The sequence below is a fragment of the Ahaetulla prasina genome, chromosome 7 (assembly GCF_028640845.1).
Source record: "Ahaetulla prasina isolate Xishuangbanna chromosome 7, ASM2864084v1, whole genome shotgun sequence".
Taxonomy (NCBI): domain Eukaryota; kingdom Metazoa; phylum Chordata; class Lepidosauria; order Squamata; family Colubridae; genus Ahaetulla; species Ahaetulla prasina.
This window is the reverse complement of record NC_080545.1, coordinates 48,504,439-48,519,738: the sequence shown is the minus strand read 5'-3', so window position 1 is coordinate 48,519,738 and position 15,300 is coordinate 48,504,439. Positions and strand designations below refer to the sequence as shown.

General features: G+C 42.0%; 1 protein-coding gene across 1 annotated transcript in view; it reads right to left on the bottom strand.

Moving 5' to 3' along the window:
• The window catches only part of LOC131201661 (dual specificity tyrosine-phosphorylation-regulated kinase 2), a 33,289-nt gene extending 27,482 nt beyond the window's left edge, over window positions 1-5,807 (bottom strand). Inside the window, exons 1-2 of the mRNA XM_058189708.1 lie at window positions 5,325-5,807; window positions 4,420-4,568 (exon numbers count right to left, since the gene is read on the bottom strand). Coding sequence (XP_058045691.1) covers window positions 4,420-4,568; window positions 5,325-5,406 — 231 coding nt within the window. The 5' untranslated portion in view covers window positions 5,407-5,807. The remainder of the gene's footprint in view (window positions 1-4,419; window positions 4,569-5,324) is intronic.
• Window positions 5,808-15,300: the final 9,493 nt, after the last annotated feature.

The following is a 15,300-nucleotide window of genomic DNA, read 5'->3' as shown; positions in this document are numbered from 1 at the left end:
GTAACTGCTAGTCAAATGAAAAGCATTTACACTTTTTCCCATGGAAAAATATTATGTGGCTTATTTCCACTACTCCCTGCCTCTAAAAAGTTCTATAATTGTTATAGCTTAATTATGTGCATATTCACTTGGAAATAACTCCCACATTGAACACATGGATATTCTGAATAAATGAGCATGGGATTGCAGTTTTAATCCTAAACAGTGCTACTTACTATGCTTGCATTTGTAGGGGAAAAAAAGTTTGTTACAATTGCTATCCAGTATCAAACTCTGTTCTGTGTTTCCAAGAAGGCATAACTCTTCAATGATATTATAATAAATGTAAATAATCTAAATCTAGAAGTTTTAGATTGTGTTTTAGGTTGTATAGAAGTGTGATTTAATTGCAATCTGATGTATTTATGTTATAGTAACATAATTATATATTCTATTTCATAAACATTTTTATATAAAACTGTTGCTACCTGCATATATGTTAAAATAAATTAATCTTTGTTGTTTTGAATCATGTTTTAAATAAAATTAAAACATAATCCGGCAACACCAAAAACTTCTCAGTACAAGCATATTGTAAATGATTTAAAGATGATGAGGAGACTATTATGTGCTTAGACTGAATAATGTTAAGTCTTATTGTGATTGGGTGGGGTTGGGCTGATGTAAAAATCCATTCTCTATAGTTTGTAAAACAGGATCTATTTCTTTTTACCTTCAGGTCACGATAACAGCAACAACAGAATCTATGACTTAAAGCTACAAGTGACCAAGCATTAATGAGATTTAGGAACACCTCATTATAATCTTGGGTATCAAACTCCTATCAGCCACACAGTACAATGATCAGAGGTGCTGGTAATTTTTGTTACTGAGAGCTGAGTAGAGTTTGCTGATTATGGATTTGGCAGCTTCTTTCTGTTCCATGCCTCACCTTCAACTTGAACATCTGCCTCAACAGATACAGTCAGCACAAAGTGTCCTCACACCAGCCAATAGGTCACATATTCCATGTTAATCACCATCAGATAGTTGTGTCTTTTTAAAAATGGTTAGGCCTTATGGTGCGATACTAGAGTAAGTCCATGTGTGTAATGTTTTCTGAAATGGCTCAAGTGTTTTTCAATTTAGTACACTGACAAAGAGATAAAAGAAAAAAAATCCTCAGGACTGAAGGATAGGTTTCAACAATGGCATTCAAAAAGAATGCCTTCACAGAAATTTTCTCATAAATATCAGTGAGAACAATGAGAATAAAACAATACATTTGTCCAAAGGGAAAATAGGTATTGTAGTATTCATAAGCAGAATAGAGAATATAGGGGAAGTCATTACTTGAGTACAGTAAGTGCTTTAAATCCAGGAGAACCCAAGGATTTTGTGTTGGGACAGGTACTGAAATCCTGAAGCACATAAATAAATGTTCACAGGGTTAGATGAATCAGTGTCCAGACTCAGTTTCAGACAACACCCTATGTAAACAAATAAGAGGCAGAATGACATCTTTTGTGTGATTGTACCAAAAGCAGTGGAGAAGAAAGAGATAATGACCCATCCTACTGGTTTATGATATTAATAAAGATTTGATTTGATTTTAATGATCCATTTTAACTGAACCCTGATTAACAGAGACTAAACACAGGATTCTGCCCACTGGATCAAGGTAAGTAGAAAAAAAAAAGCTAAATTAGAAATGAATGTCATGAAATATAGCAACAAAGAAATAGAAGAGTTTGAAACTTGATGAGCTTCTCAGTAAAGTAAGTTGAAGTTACATTGTAATGGAGATGGTAAGGTCTGGAAAGAAGCTATGTAGCCTGAGTTCACTCCACTTGTAATGGCCATCAATACATCTGCTTAGTAGCACAAACTGCCATAAATAGAAAACACAAGCCAGCCCTTACTATACACTTCCACACACACGCTCACTTGAGCATCTAAAAAATCTTCTATTATGTCTTCAAACTCTCAGAGAGTCTTATTTAGGAGACAAATCAAGGAAGTACCTATCTCACTAAAGAGGCAAAATTTACTAAGTTACTTTTATATAAGGGGAAGTCTGTGTTTCATAGTGTATTTCCTTGTGATATATCAGCCTTTCCAAATGTGCTTATCTAGGGCAAACATATATCAACATGGTCAGATTATTATGTAAGATGAGCTAAACATATTGAAAAGAGGTAAGAATAGCTCAGAAATATTCTCACAGAAAACTTTGATAATAATAGGATTCTGAGACAGTTAAGAAAACTTGGGAAAATCAATAACAAGTTCATGTTTACATGTTATTTATTCTTTTTGAATTGATTATCAATGCCTACCTGATTTGGCTTAGAACTTAGCTATACAATGGTTATATGCATATGGATTTATGCAATTAGTATATAACTTGTTCATGCACATTTTAAAATATTTTTGTTAGATATCCTGTTCTTTATCCAGGAACTTATGGTAACATATTAGCTTTCCTGTCTTCTATTCCTCCCCACCCCCAACCCCACATAACGTGTGTTTTGAACCAATTGAGGGTGGTTTTTAATCAAAGTCTCCCCCATTGCCTGTCATACACTTATACATTTACATCTACTTATGCACACATACATAGTAGCACTTCTGATGAGGCAGCGTTTCTTAATTACCTCTAGCCACCTTATGACATAAGTGCAATTCCTGCTGAATATGTGCATAGTAATATTATTAGATTCTAAAGCTGATAACACCATGGGAGCATATGAAATCAGGGCAGCAATAAATATAGGAATTCACGTAGCTTTTCTCTTTTGTTGTAACCACCTCTTCATACATGAAAGTTTTACTAGATTAATTCTGCTACTGTTTTTTAGGACAAGTGTTCAATACAAATTATATAAGCTAATAAAGAGAGTTCCAAATGAGGCAGATTGTTTGTCTTCTTCCCACAGCAACAACCAGTTTTCCATGCATATTGGAGAAAAGGAGCCTTTCAAGGTAAAGGGAAATGCCATTGTAAATAAGTGTGTGATTCCTAAAATCTTATGGTATTTTAGAAGTAATGATTTTAGTGACAATTAAGAATGTGTAACTGCCTTCCAATTCTGTCCAGTTAGATCTATGGTAAAAGCATCTATAAGGTTCCATTGGATCTATAAGTATTCCCAAAAAAGAAATTTACTTGAATTAAATATATAAGATTCTTTCATATAAAGTGCAAATTATGTTCTTTTTCAAGTTCAAAGCTGATATTAAATAATGTCCACCAAGCTAGCTATATATTCAAGTATATTTTTCTTTAGTAATCCTAAATAAGCATTATACCTGGGTAGGTCCATCTCTAGTAGTACAATGGCAATGAATGAAAGAAACTAGAACTCTTTAAATAATACCACCAAGAGACACCTGTTATCTGGTTAGATTGTAAGGGTCACTCAGCTCCCCATTAAATGCCTCTGCACTTGTACCCTAGGAAACAGGCCATCCTTCTGAGTTACTCTGATAATTAAGGGAACGCTTTTAATTTTTCACTTTGAGGAAAAAGCACTCTTAATCACAAAATGAAGTGCTTTTTAAAGTCTTTTTTTAAAAATAAGAACTAACCACCCAACAGACTGAACAGAAATGCTAAGAAGCTTCTTATTAAGAAAAAAGAGTGTGTGTGTGTGTGTGTTTTATGTATATCCATATATGGGATATTTGTATATATCCCATAACCCATACTATAAACATAAAATATAAGCTATATATGTTTTTGTTGGTTACAAAGCCCTGTTGTCCAGGCACGGCAGCTTACGTTTTGTTTTGTTTCATTTCATTTCCACAGGGCTCAAGTTGCATTAGCCTTCCAATATCAATAGCCCAAAGACTTATTTCTCATTTGAGAAGCATGAACAGCAGTTCCTACATATGACCCTCCCTGTTTTTCCCAGGGAGGAAGGCAGGGAATCCCATATTTACATCCTCATACAACATGGAACTACCATAATTGCATTTCATTGACTTCCCTCACCTAATTTGCACATTACTTTCATGGCAGAAAATTCCTAAGTGGCTCTGAAAGTTGCCTTTCCTTCTCCTTAGCCCAAATACCTGCTGAAACCAGACGGGGAACAGGACCAGGACCTGTTGAGACATGCCAGGGATAATTAAGAGGGCTCCTCCATAACCAGCTGGTTTGGCCTTTGCTCACTCATTCACAGATCCTACTCAGACAGGCTGGCTGGCAGCCTGACTGTACCTAGCACATTTATTGCTATTAATACCTGGGAGAGGAGGAGCAATTGGGGTGCGATGGCAAAGGCAGGGGGACGGAAGGGGGCTTAAGGGGCCAGCACAGGATTTTGAGCCGAGAAGGAGGGCGGAGCGGCAGAAATGGAGAGGTTAAGAGATAATCCACGTCTCCTCGCAAACCACGTTTCTCCAGCCCCCTCCCTCGACCTACAGTCTCACCGTGTGGGCTGCGCTGCCGGACTTCAGCGGCGGCAAAGCGATCGGGGACGGCAGTCCGGTCCCAGCGGCCGTCCGGGAAATCCGTCCAGCCCCGATCCCCGGGGAAGACTGGAACTGGCGGCTACTTTCTCCTCCTCCTCCCCTGCTCCCTGCGGAGGGAGGCAAAAGAAACCAGCTGAAAACGACAGGGGACCAAGCAGGGTCCGGATCGAAGACATGGAGAGGGAATGAAAAGGGGCGACGAAGTTCCCAAGCGCCCCTCCTCTTGTTTCTCCGGCTGCCATCGCAATAGCAGGAGTTGGTCCCAAACGAGGCGTCGAAGCGTGGCGGGGGGGGGAACACATCAAGGGTGTCCATAAAGGGGGAACACGTTCGCCCGTTAATCCAACTAAACCCTCCATCCATGCTTAACCCCCAGCATTTAAGAGCTTAAAGGGGAATCCAGTCTGGCCATAAATGTAAGAGTTTTGCAGTACTCATCCAATCTAGCCTGGCCTCTGCCTCTTGCGAAGGAGCGCGAAAAGTCGGCTCCGCTCCCCCAGCCACGACCCCCCTGCTAGACCATTTCTAAACAAAACCAGTGCAAGAAGCGCTTCTCTCGCTTGCCTAAACTTGCCTGTTCTCACGCCGAAAAGCTTGTCAATCACTAGAAGCTCAAGGAACCCTCCGGGAGATTTTAGAAGGGGGGTTAAAAGCGAGGCCGTTCGAGGCTGCCCGCTTTGGCAAGAGGGGCTTCAGGCGGGGAGGGGGCCGGTTTATCTTTCACCCAAACGCCCGCGCGCTCTCACACCCCCTCGGACTCTGCCTCTCCCTCTCCGGCCTTGGGATGGGAGGAGGCGACCGGGGATCCCGGGCAGCAAGGAGGCGAATCCGCTTCGGCTGCGGCTAGCTGTTTCCCTACTTACCGGCTGGGCAAGCGGCGGCCGAGGCAGCCCCACCGGCACTAGCACCAGCGACACTGGCAGACGGTTTCCTGGTGGTTAACATGGCCGCTGACGGGGAGGAAAAGGGGAATACATTTCAGGGCTGCCGTGGCTTCTCCGGATCGTCGCCGCCTCTGTGGTTCGGCCTCCGTGATCGCCGGTCCCCACCGTCTTTCCCAAGGCAGCCGTCTTCCAGAAAAGAGCAGCTACACCGGGCAGCCGCACGTCCCTCGGCGGCATCCGTCGCCGCCGAGCCCGGGCCCGCCGGGCAGCAGCTATCCTTGATCCCAGCCCCCGCCGCCGCCGCCTCTTCCTCGTCTTCCTTCTCCAGCGGTTCCAGAAACGGCGGCAGCAGCAGGAACGCCGCCGCCGTCCCCCGCCCGAAACACATCACCTCGCCAGTTTCCAGGATCCCCGGTCCCTCACGTTAAACAACAGCGGTGGAGGAACGGAAAACACCCCCACCCACCCCGCGCTCACGCACCCACCCACCTACCCGCCCCTCTTCCTCCCCTCCGTTCGGAGAGGCGGCTACAGAGACCGCCGGCCTCTCCCCTCCCCCTCCTCGGTCTCCTTTTGCCCTCTCCTCCCACGCAGTCGCGCAAGCCCTTTCAGACGCCTCTGCGCGCCCACGACACTTTCGCTTTCAAAAAATAAAAAACAAAAAACGGGATCGAGGCTCCTCTAGTCTCCACCCCACAGCGCTGTCTCCCGGGAGCCTGTCTGGGCCCTCCTCCTTCCCACCGAGGACTGCAGCTGTCTTCCGCCTGGATGAGGAGCAGAAGTGACCGTGCCCTCCTCATCCTCTGAAAAGCGGGAGGGGAGCGAGGAAGAGAGAAGGAGCGCAGGCACTGCAATGGCGGTGTTTGGTGGTCCTTCTACCACCAGCCCTCCCGGACAGAGGAGTTCAGATGGCCAGCTCCCTCCTCATGTTTAATGCACAAGTAGAGGCTACTCTCGCCTAGAGCCAATATGTCGGAAATCTCAGCCTTTTCTGTCTCTACTCTTGTTTCATGGCCTTTAGTGCAAATAGATCATTGTCACCTGCTATATTCTCTATTGGTGGGACATAAAAATTTCCACCCCATCCAGCTTCTCTCAGAAATTCCCTCCACCTTGGCATTCTTGCAAAGGTAAACCTTCCTTTTAGAGAGAGAAGAGAAAACCCAGGAAAAGAAGAGAATAGGAAAGTATTGAAAGATAATACAGATGACAGTAAAGACCGGGAGGAAGGGAAGAAATAAATGGAATGCTCTCAGGTTATAGCCATAAACCCTATTGTGCCATTGTACTTAAGAAATATGGGAGTTATAGCTGAAGACATACGGAAAACATTAAACCAACAACCCCCATTTAAGGAGAAACAACTGCAAGTGCTTTTAAGTAAAGGTTAAGAAACACTGAAGAGGAGAACGTATTTGAAAGACAATGCTTTGTACTGCAGTTTTTCAGTAATAAATTCTTAGAAAAGAATGGAACTTCTCTTCCAAAATCACTAATCTCACTATTGTATGTCCTTAATGTTTCTTAAAAAAAAAAGAAGAAGAAAGAAAACGTAACAGTGATGAAAGCAAACATCTTTTGGCGCTTATGAATTTATATCTCTATGGTTAAAACAAACTCCTCCTCCTCCTTAGAAAGCAAGAAGCAAAACACTCCTTTTGACTTGTGGCTTCTGTGCTTTGCTGACTGCAGATATTTGTGTATATGGAAACACATTTCTGTGCAGAGCAGAGTTCAGAGCAGAAAAAGATCAGATGAAGCTGGTAAACAGCTGGCAGGGGAAGGAAGAGTACATTAGAATTTAGTTATAGTACAGTTTTTAATGAGAGGTTTTCTCTTGAAGAAGAAAACGAGAGTGTCAACATAGAAGTTTTGTTTCTATAGCAAAATCCAATTTCTACAGTACAAAAATAAATGTGCAGGCAGTGATCTATGCTACCAAATAAGGAGGGAGTGTGTGTGTGTGTGTGTGTGTGTGTGTGTGTGTGTGTGTGTGTTAAGCCAATAGATAACAGCTGTGGGAGTAGTAGTCAATGTAGGGCCAGGATTCCAGTATCAGAGGGTAACAAATATGTGCTGAATTAACTTTTCAAATGAGAGAAACAGCTGTCTTACCCAGATATGTAGGGTGTGAGGCCAATACATGAATAGGATTCTCGAAGAAATAAAAAAATCCAACTTTATCTTTTTACCACTATATAATTTGTCAAAAAATGCATATCATGCATAAAAACAGTTCTTACTGAATATGTTTATTAGACAATATGCTTTCAGAATATCTTTCAAAACAAAAGATAGTCTTGTGATTCTTGTATTTACTCAGTTGGACAAAAAATGTCTATGAATATTTTCATACACAATTTCATTATACAATTGTCAGTACAGTGGCCTGCAGCTTCCCTGGCTTCCCACAGTGCAGCTGAATACCAAGCTCAGGAAGGCATTGTGAGGAAAGTTCTCCAACGGGCATTCTCAGCCTGAGAAATGGGGGCAGCCAGGAAGGTTTTAATATGATTTTATTTTTATTTAAAACATTTATACTTTAACAAATCTAAAACATAATAGGAAATAAAAACATGAACTTTCAGTGATGACCTAAATTAAAAATACAACGAAGACAAAGTTGTAAGAAAAGAAGACGAAAACTCTCGCCAAAGAAGACTTTTGGGAAATGAAAGTAGATTTTGAGATCAATTTTGGCACAGCATTAACTGAAACTGTTCCAAAGGTTTTCCCCCCTTCCAATTTACACAGCTATTGGTCAAAAAAATCGAGAAACCTGGAACAAAACATTTCAAAGTCTAAGATAGTTTTTAATCAGTGGTTGGTTGCTACTGGTTCTCCCCGGTTCAGGAGAGCTGGTAGCGGAGATGTTGAAGTGACAGTGAACGGGTTCACTCTGGGCCCTCCCACCCACCCCTGTGCTATACCTACCTTTATGTCTCCGTTTTAGCCCAGCTGAAAGGCACGACAGAGCGGATTGCAATGCCTCAGCTGGTTAGCTAGTCTATGCGCTTGCGCAAAGCGCAAGTGGTGCGAGTGAGCGAAGCAAGTGCGCAAAGCGAACCGGTGGTTAACCGGTGGTAACACTGGTTAGAACCCACCATGCTTTTAATGTCTTCTGAAATATGTAAGTTTAATAATAATTGGACACTCATTAATAGTTAATAGTATCAGAGTTAACCCAGGGTAAGAAGGGCAGCCAATAAATTTTACAAACAACAAATAGTTGTTAATGCTGATGGTTTAAATTTTAGAGTGTAAAATTTGACATGAGGAGACCTGCTGTAGTTTCTTTCTTTATATAAGGAATGATGCCAATCAAGCAAGCATCAGGTTTTCCACAAAAAGGCTTTATTGTGCAAATGTATGCAAAATACTTCAGATGCACTAATGTTGAATACTGAAATTTCTAATTTTTGCAACCTTTAAAACCTTACCTATTTATTTCTAAGGATTTCCTGTTTTTCAATCTTATTTTAACTCAATTCCTTTTAGTTCCTTTTAGTTTTTAACCTTGAAACTTTTTCTACATAACAAGTTTACGCTGCTGGAACATTTCTTCACTTCATCCTTCTTGTTCCTTACTCTTTGATTGTTTTTGACCTCTATTACCATTTTCTTAACACTTTCACAGATACCTTGGATTTTTATTACTTTTGTTATATCTTGTATATCTTTCTCTTCCCAAAGTTACTTGCTCTACTTCTTCCTTCAAGCTTCTGGGTTTGGGTTTAGTTCTTACAAGAGGAATGATTTCTGTATTCTGCTGTTCCTCAGCCTTCATCATTCTCTTAAAGCAGGGGTGTCCAAACTTGGCAACTTTAAGACTTGTGGACTTCAACAAACTGGCTGAGGAATTCTGGGAGTTGAAATCCACAAGTCTTAAAGTTGCCAAGTTTGGACACCCCTGTCTTAAAGGCATCTGTGGGAACTTTCACCCTTGCTGTAGTTCTAGCCCATTATAAGATTTTGCACAGCTATTTAATGGCCCTTTTTTGTTTATCCCATTGTCACCATCCTTTCCTTTGAATCTCTATTCTTCAAGTCATCTTTTGCCTGGGACTCCTGACACTTTTGATCTGCTGGGTTACTGGTTACAACTTCTCTGCTCCTATTTTCATCTGCAGATGCACACACCTCCAACAACACTGTCCTACAGCTCAGCAGTTCATCTTCATTCATCTGAAATGTCTTCTGAGTCTTGAAGTGATTACTTTCTATGGGCTTTATGACTTCTAATCTCTTTTTCCTTTTTCCCAGCAGTGATCTCCAACTGCCTTTGTGGTGCACTATCAGAAACCCCTTCTCTAACCCCTCTCCTCTACTAGGTCCCAGCTATCCCTATTTAATACTTCTCAGCTTTGCTGAGATACTTCTCAGTGTGCCAGATATGCAGTCCTGGGAGACATTCACAAGTGACTAACAACTTTAATGGTAGACCAGCAGGAACTGCTTTCTGATAACCATTAAACCAGCTATGCTGTCTCAGAATATGCTGCTTTTAAAAAAAGAACTACATTTTGGGGGTTTGCTCTCTATATAAATCTTATATAAATCTTACACTCTGCAAAATCATATCCACATGAAAAGTGAGAGGCTTTCTTAAATAGCTTTTGCCTATAGGCAGATTTCAAAAAAAGATTCATGGACAATGTGCAGTCGACAGAAAAAGACAAATAAAGTAAGAAATGAAAGATAAAAATATTGAGACACATGTGCATATGATATTGACTGTCTGTCTGTCTGTCTGTCTATCTATCTGATATGTGCTTCCCATCTTATCAAGAGGAAACTTGTTTGTGACTCGTTTCCTTCATAAAGGATTATGTGAGGCTTTAAGCTTCCACTGATATACGGAATTTTTTTTTTATTTACATTTATATCCCGCCCTTCTCCGAAGACTCAGGGCGGCTTACAGTGTATAAGGCAACAGTCTCATTCTATTTGTATATTTTTACAAAGTCAACTTATTGCCCCCCCAACAATCTGGGTCCTCATTTTACCTACCTTATAAAGGATGGAAGGCTGAGTCAACCTTGGGCCGGGCTTGAACCTGCAGTAATTGCAGGCTACTGTGTTCTAATAACAGGCTTCTTACCAGCCTGAGCTATCACGGCCCCTACTATGAGCCCCTAAAAAGCAAAAAGCACAAAAAGAGTGGATAGCTAGAACTGTAAATGTTCTTATTGAGGATATCACATGCAGTATCTACCAAATGACATTTTGTGGCATTTGCAGTACAGAATGTGATATTCCAGGAAGCGCATAGCAATAACTTTGATAGATGGGCAAGAACTGCACCATCCTAACAATCCCCACTAGGAAAATGTTATATTCCTGAGATATAACCAGTTGTTGAAGGTTTTTTTCCCCCCAGCAGTCCCCACTCAAAAGAGGTCTGAGGAAAAGAATCTGCCTTAGTGGGTAGATAAATATAATAATGAACAAATTAAAAAAAACATCATTGTGCAGATATTTCATCTTTTAATCTTTAATGATTTTTTGCTGGAAGGAAAAATAAAATGTGTAAAAACACAGAAGGTGTCATTTGGAACCACCAGCCATATAAACATTCTGTGATTTGGAAAGGATAATTGCATAATACATTAATCATTTAAATAATCTTGCTCCATTTGCTTGAATCAGGATCTGAACTTGAAATAAATTCAGTCTGAATCTTTTGAATAGTAGTAATTTCACAGAATATATTTTTAATATATTCATCATTGCTTCGTGATGATGCTTTCAAGCTGATGTACATCAATTAATTTAAAGCACTGGAGTGCTAGCAAATTCAAACTACAACAACTATCCATAGTGATTTGGTCTTCAGAGAGAAAAAAAAAGAGGAAATCACACAAGTTGTGTGGTAACACCCAGTAATCTTATCTGTCAACAAATGTTTCACCAAACAATAATGGATGGAATTTGACCAAGAATGAAGCATAATGTCAATTGAAACTAAAATCAAACTATAAAGTTATTACAGAGATAAGGAACAGGTTGGAAATTAAAACTACTTGATGCATTAGTTTTTAAAATGATCAAGGCATGATGTAATAGATTGCAATAATTGGTTATTAAAGTTATAAGTATTATCCCATAAATTCCTAAACCAGGAACTCATTGTTTACAAAGTACAACTGTAATGGGTGAATAATTAGTGCAACTCCAGCAAAAAAATAAAATAGCAAATATTTTAATAAAAATAAAACAGCAAATAATATACTTTGAATGAAACATTTCATGCTTCTCATGAGACTTTGTCACAGGGCACTTGTATCTCTTGCAGCTTGTTGACAGGATAACCCATTGGTCAGGGGTGAAATCTAAAAAATTTCCCTACTGGTTTTGAGGGTGTGGCTTGGTGGGTGGGTGTGTCCTGTGACTGAGTGGGCATGGCCAACTCAATGACACTCACAGCCATGCCCACTCAGTCACAACCCCCCCACCAAGCCACGCCCAAAGAACCCAGTAGGAAATTTTTAAAATTTCTATTCTGCCTTTTCTCTTTTTGCGAGATGCCTGCACCTGTAGCCTCTCTGCCCGCTTGCCACCCGCTTGCCACCTGTTCCCCCTTCGTCTTGGGTCGGGGCCCAGGGATGCGCCATTCCTCGAGGCCCCGGAGCCACTGCCTGCCTCAACCGGGTCGGGGAATGCACCATTCCCCGACTCCGGCCTTTCCCCAGAGCTGCTGCCCACTCTCTGCCCGCTCGCCGCCCGCTTGCCCTTCACCTTCGGTCAGGGGCCGGGGACCAGGGACGTCCCATTTCCTGAGGCCGTGGAGACACCACCTGCTCACCGCCTGCCTCAGCCTTGCTCCGGAGCTGCCACCTGCTCTTCCTTCGCCATGTGGCGTATACTTCCCTTCCTCTAGCAGCTGGCTGCCAGGAAAGGCAAGTGTCCGAAAATTACCAAAGCCGCTCTCCTTCTTGAATATGCCACCACCATTGCCACTTTGTTCCATGCGCCAGCTGCGGAAGTGCACACCCAACCTGCCGCTGATAAATAAATGAAATAAATGGGGTGTGTTTATATAACAGAAATAGACTAAGTTCTTTCACACACAAACACTCAGCAGTTTTACCAAAAGGGAATTACAATGTCAAAATAAATGTGCTTGTACAATATTTTATGTGCTGAAAAACACATTGTTATTTTCATCAGTATAAACTCTGTGTTCTTCATTAATTTCATTTTAGAAACTACACTCTAATTCAATCCTGTACAAGTTAGTGCTCTGCAAGTGCCCTGGGCTCTCACGAGAATGGTTAAATGAGTTGGAGATGACAACAATTCAACAGATCTGGAAGACACCAAATTGAGGACAACGAATTTTTGCAAAAAAAAAAAAAAGTATTTTGCTGGCATGTTTTAATTCTAGGCATCTTTTTCTGAGAACTGAAATATAAATACTAATGGATGAATTGCTATGCCATCAAGTTAGGATCTGGAGACAGATGTCCAAAGCCTCACTCAGAAAGAAGCCAATATGCCAGGCTAGCATATTATAAACCAAGAATGTGAAACTTTGGACTAATAGTTGCATATAACAACTGACCATCATACTAATAGCCACATTCCAAAATATTGGCATGGTTAGGATAATGAAATAGGCAGGGAGAATATTAATTATTAATAATCTTTAATTATTCAACTGTTAATATTCTCCCATTATTTAAAATGTTAAAAATGTTCCCCTTCCGTCATAGCAAAAATTATAATTTAGTATCTTTTGAAGGACTTGTAGAGATCCCATGCAAGGCTTCTGCACCTTTGTTTAAAAGAAAATGGAACGAAATACGTTTGTTAGCTCAGGGGTGGGCTTCAAAATTTTTAGCAAGATGTTCTCTGCCTGGTTGCTGGGTGGGCATGCCCACGATGGGCATGGCCTAGTCGGCCTCCTGCACCTCAGCGGGGGTGTGTGTGCATTTTTGCCCTTCCTGGGCTCTGGAGGCTTTCATTGAGCCTTGGTGAGGGCAAAAACCCTCTGGAGGCTGGAAACAGGCCTGTTTCCGTTTCTGTTTCACAAACTTCTGGTATGCCCGTTTTTTGCCCTCCCTGAGTCTCCACGTGTGCCCTGCACTTACCTGCATCCAAACAGGCTATGTGGGAACTCCTGGGAGGGATGGGGTGGGGTGGGTAGGGCTAGCCAGGAGTGGGATTTGAAGATTGTCTGAACTGCAAAGAATCTTAGCTAGAGGTTCTCCCGAACCCTTGCGAACCCCCAGCAGCCCATCCCTGTGTTAGCTGGAGAAGGAGCCCCATTATGCAACTGAGTTTATAGACTCCAAGTTACTACTGAGGTGGAAGTTAAACTCTATGCATAGCTTGCTTCAATAATTAAGCAGAATTACTGATTCTGCTTAAACCTACAGAAAATACCAAATACCAAATCTACAGATCAATACCAAATGATGTTTGAGATATTGTTGCATTTAATCTTGCTTCTGTCCCATTTCCCCCTTTTCACAAAACACATAAAAACAAATCTGAAATAGTTTACTCTATACTGGTTGAAGAGCAAAAACCTATAATCTGTTATTGTATCAGGAATCTTATGAGGCATTGCTCCTAAACATTGAAAACTTTACTAATCCTGAAGGGATGAAATACACCAAATAGGAGCGAAATATAACTTTCTGCAGGGCAATCATTCACTGTTTTAGTGGCAGAGCGGTTGAGACCCAAAGTGCATTTTCTCACATTTCAAGCTTATTTGAAAACTGACTGTCTCGACATTTTAGAGAAGCTGTCATTTTTATAGCACAGTTGAGCTAAATAGGTATTTAACTAGTCCATGAGGACACTTTCTAGAAACCATTATGTATGAATCTAAGGCTCGCTATTGACCCTTCCAGGCAGTTTCTGAGGTGGTGCTCAGACATGAAGAAGCAATTGCCTGATCAGAAAGGCACACTTTGGTATTACTGTAACTAGTTTGGTAGGACTCTTGCTGTAATGTATTTTGAACTTTGAGAGGGAATTTTGGGCGGGAAAATTGCACGTTGCTGATTGGTTGAAGCCTCAACCAAAAGAGTATTTAAAGAGGGGTTTTTGCCGGTTGTGTTTGCTGGGGTCACAATAAACTAAAGAGCTGTTGTCACTCACTGGTCTCCTGCCTCTTCATTGCCCGAACTTAACATTGGTGACGAGGATGGGATGTTGAGGCAGTGAGATCATGGAAGAGCTAAAGGAACCAGGAATTCGCGAACCCAGCCAGTTATCGAAGGCGGAAAATAGCGATGTCCAGCTACACGCCGCCAGCGCCATTTGACCCAGCAAAGGAGAAATGGGGGTCGTACATGGCTCGTTTCGAGTGTTTCCTCGAAGCAAACGAACTACAGGGAGTCTCGGATAATCGGAAGCGAGCATACTTCCTGAGCCACTGCGGTCCAGAGGTCTTCAATACGGCGGAGTCACTCTCAGAGCCAACGTCGGTACAATCGGTACCGTGGCAGACACTACAAACAACACTTCGAGCGCACTACGCACCGGTACCCTCAAAGTTCGTCCAACGGTTCGAGTTGAGGCAACGGGTACAGCGAGAGGGCGAATCAATAAGCGTGTACATGGCCGCATTGAGGAAAGCTGCAAACCACTGTGAGTACAGAGATTTGGAGGATTCCTTACTCGAACAACTCATTTGTGGGGTCAGGGACATCCGACTACAAAGGCGGCTGCTGTCTAAAAGCAACCTGACTTTAGTGATAGCCCTGGACGAAGCCAGAGCTCACGAGATGTCCACCAAGGTGGCGGAGACCTTGCAAAAGCCAAACGCGCAGGGTGCTGGGACAAAGACTACACCGGTCCACAGCGAGGAAGTCCAGGCCGAATCGGAAGGTGAGGAAGAGGAAGAGGTGTTCCACACTGGGAGGCTGGAGAGAGGTGACCGGGACGAATGTGTGAGTTGTGGGGGGCAACACCAACGGCAAAACTGCAGATTCAAGGA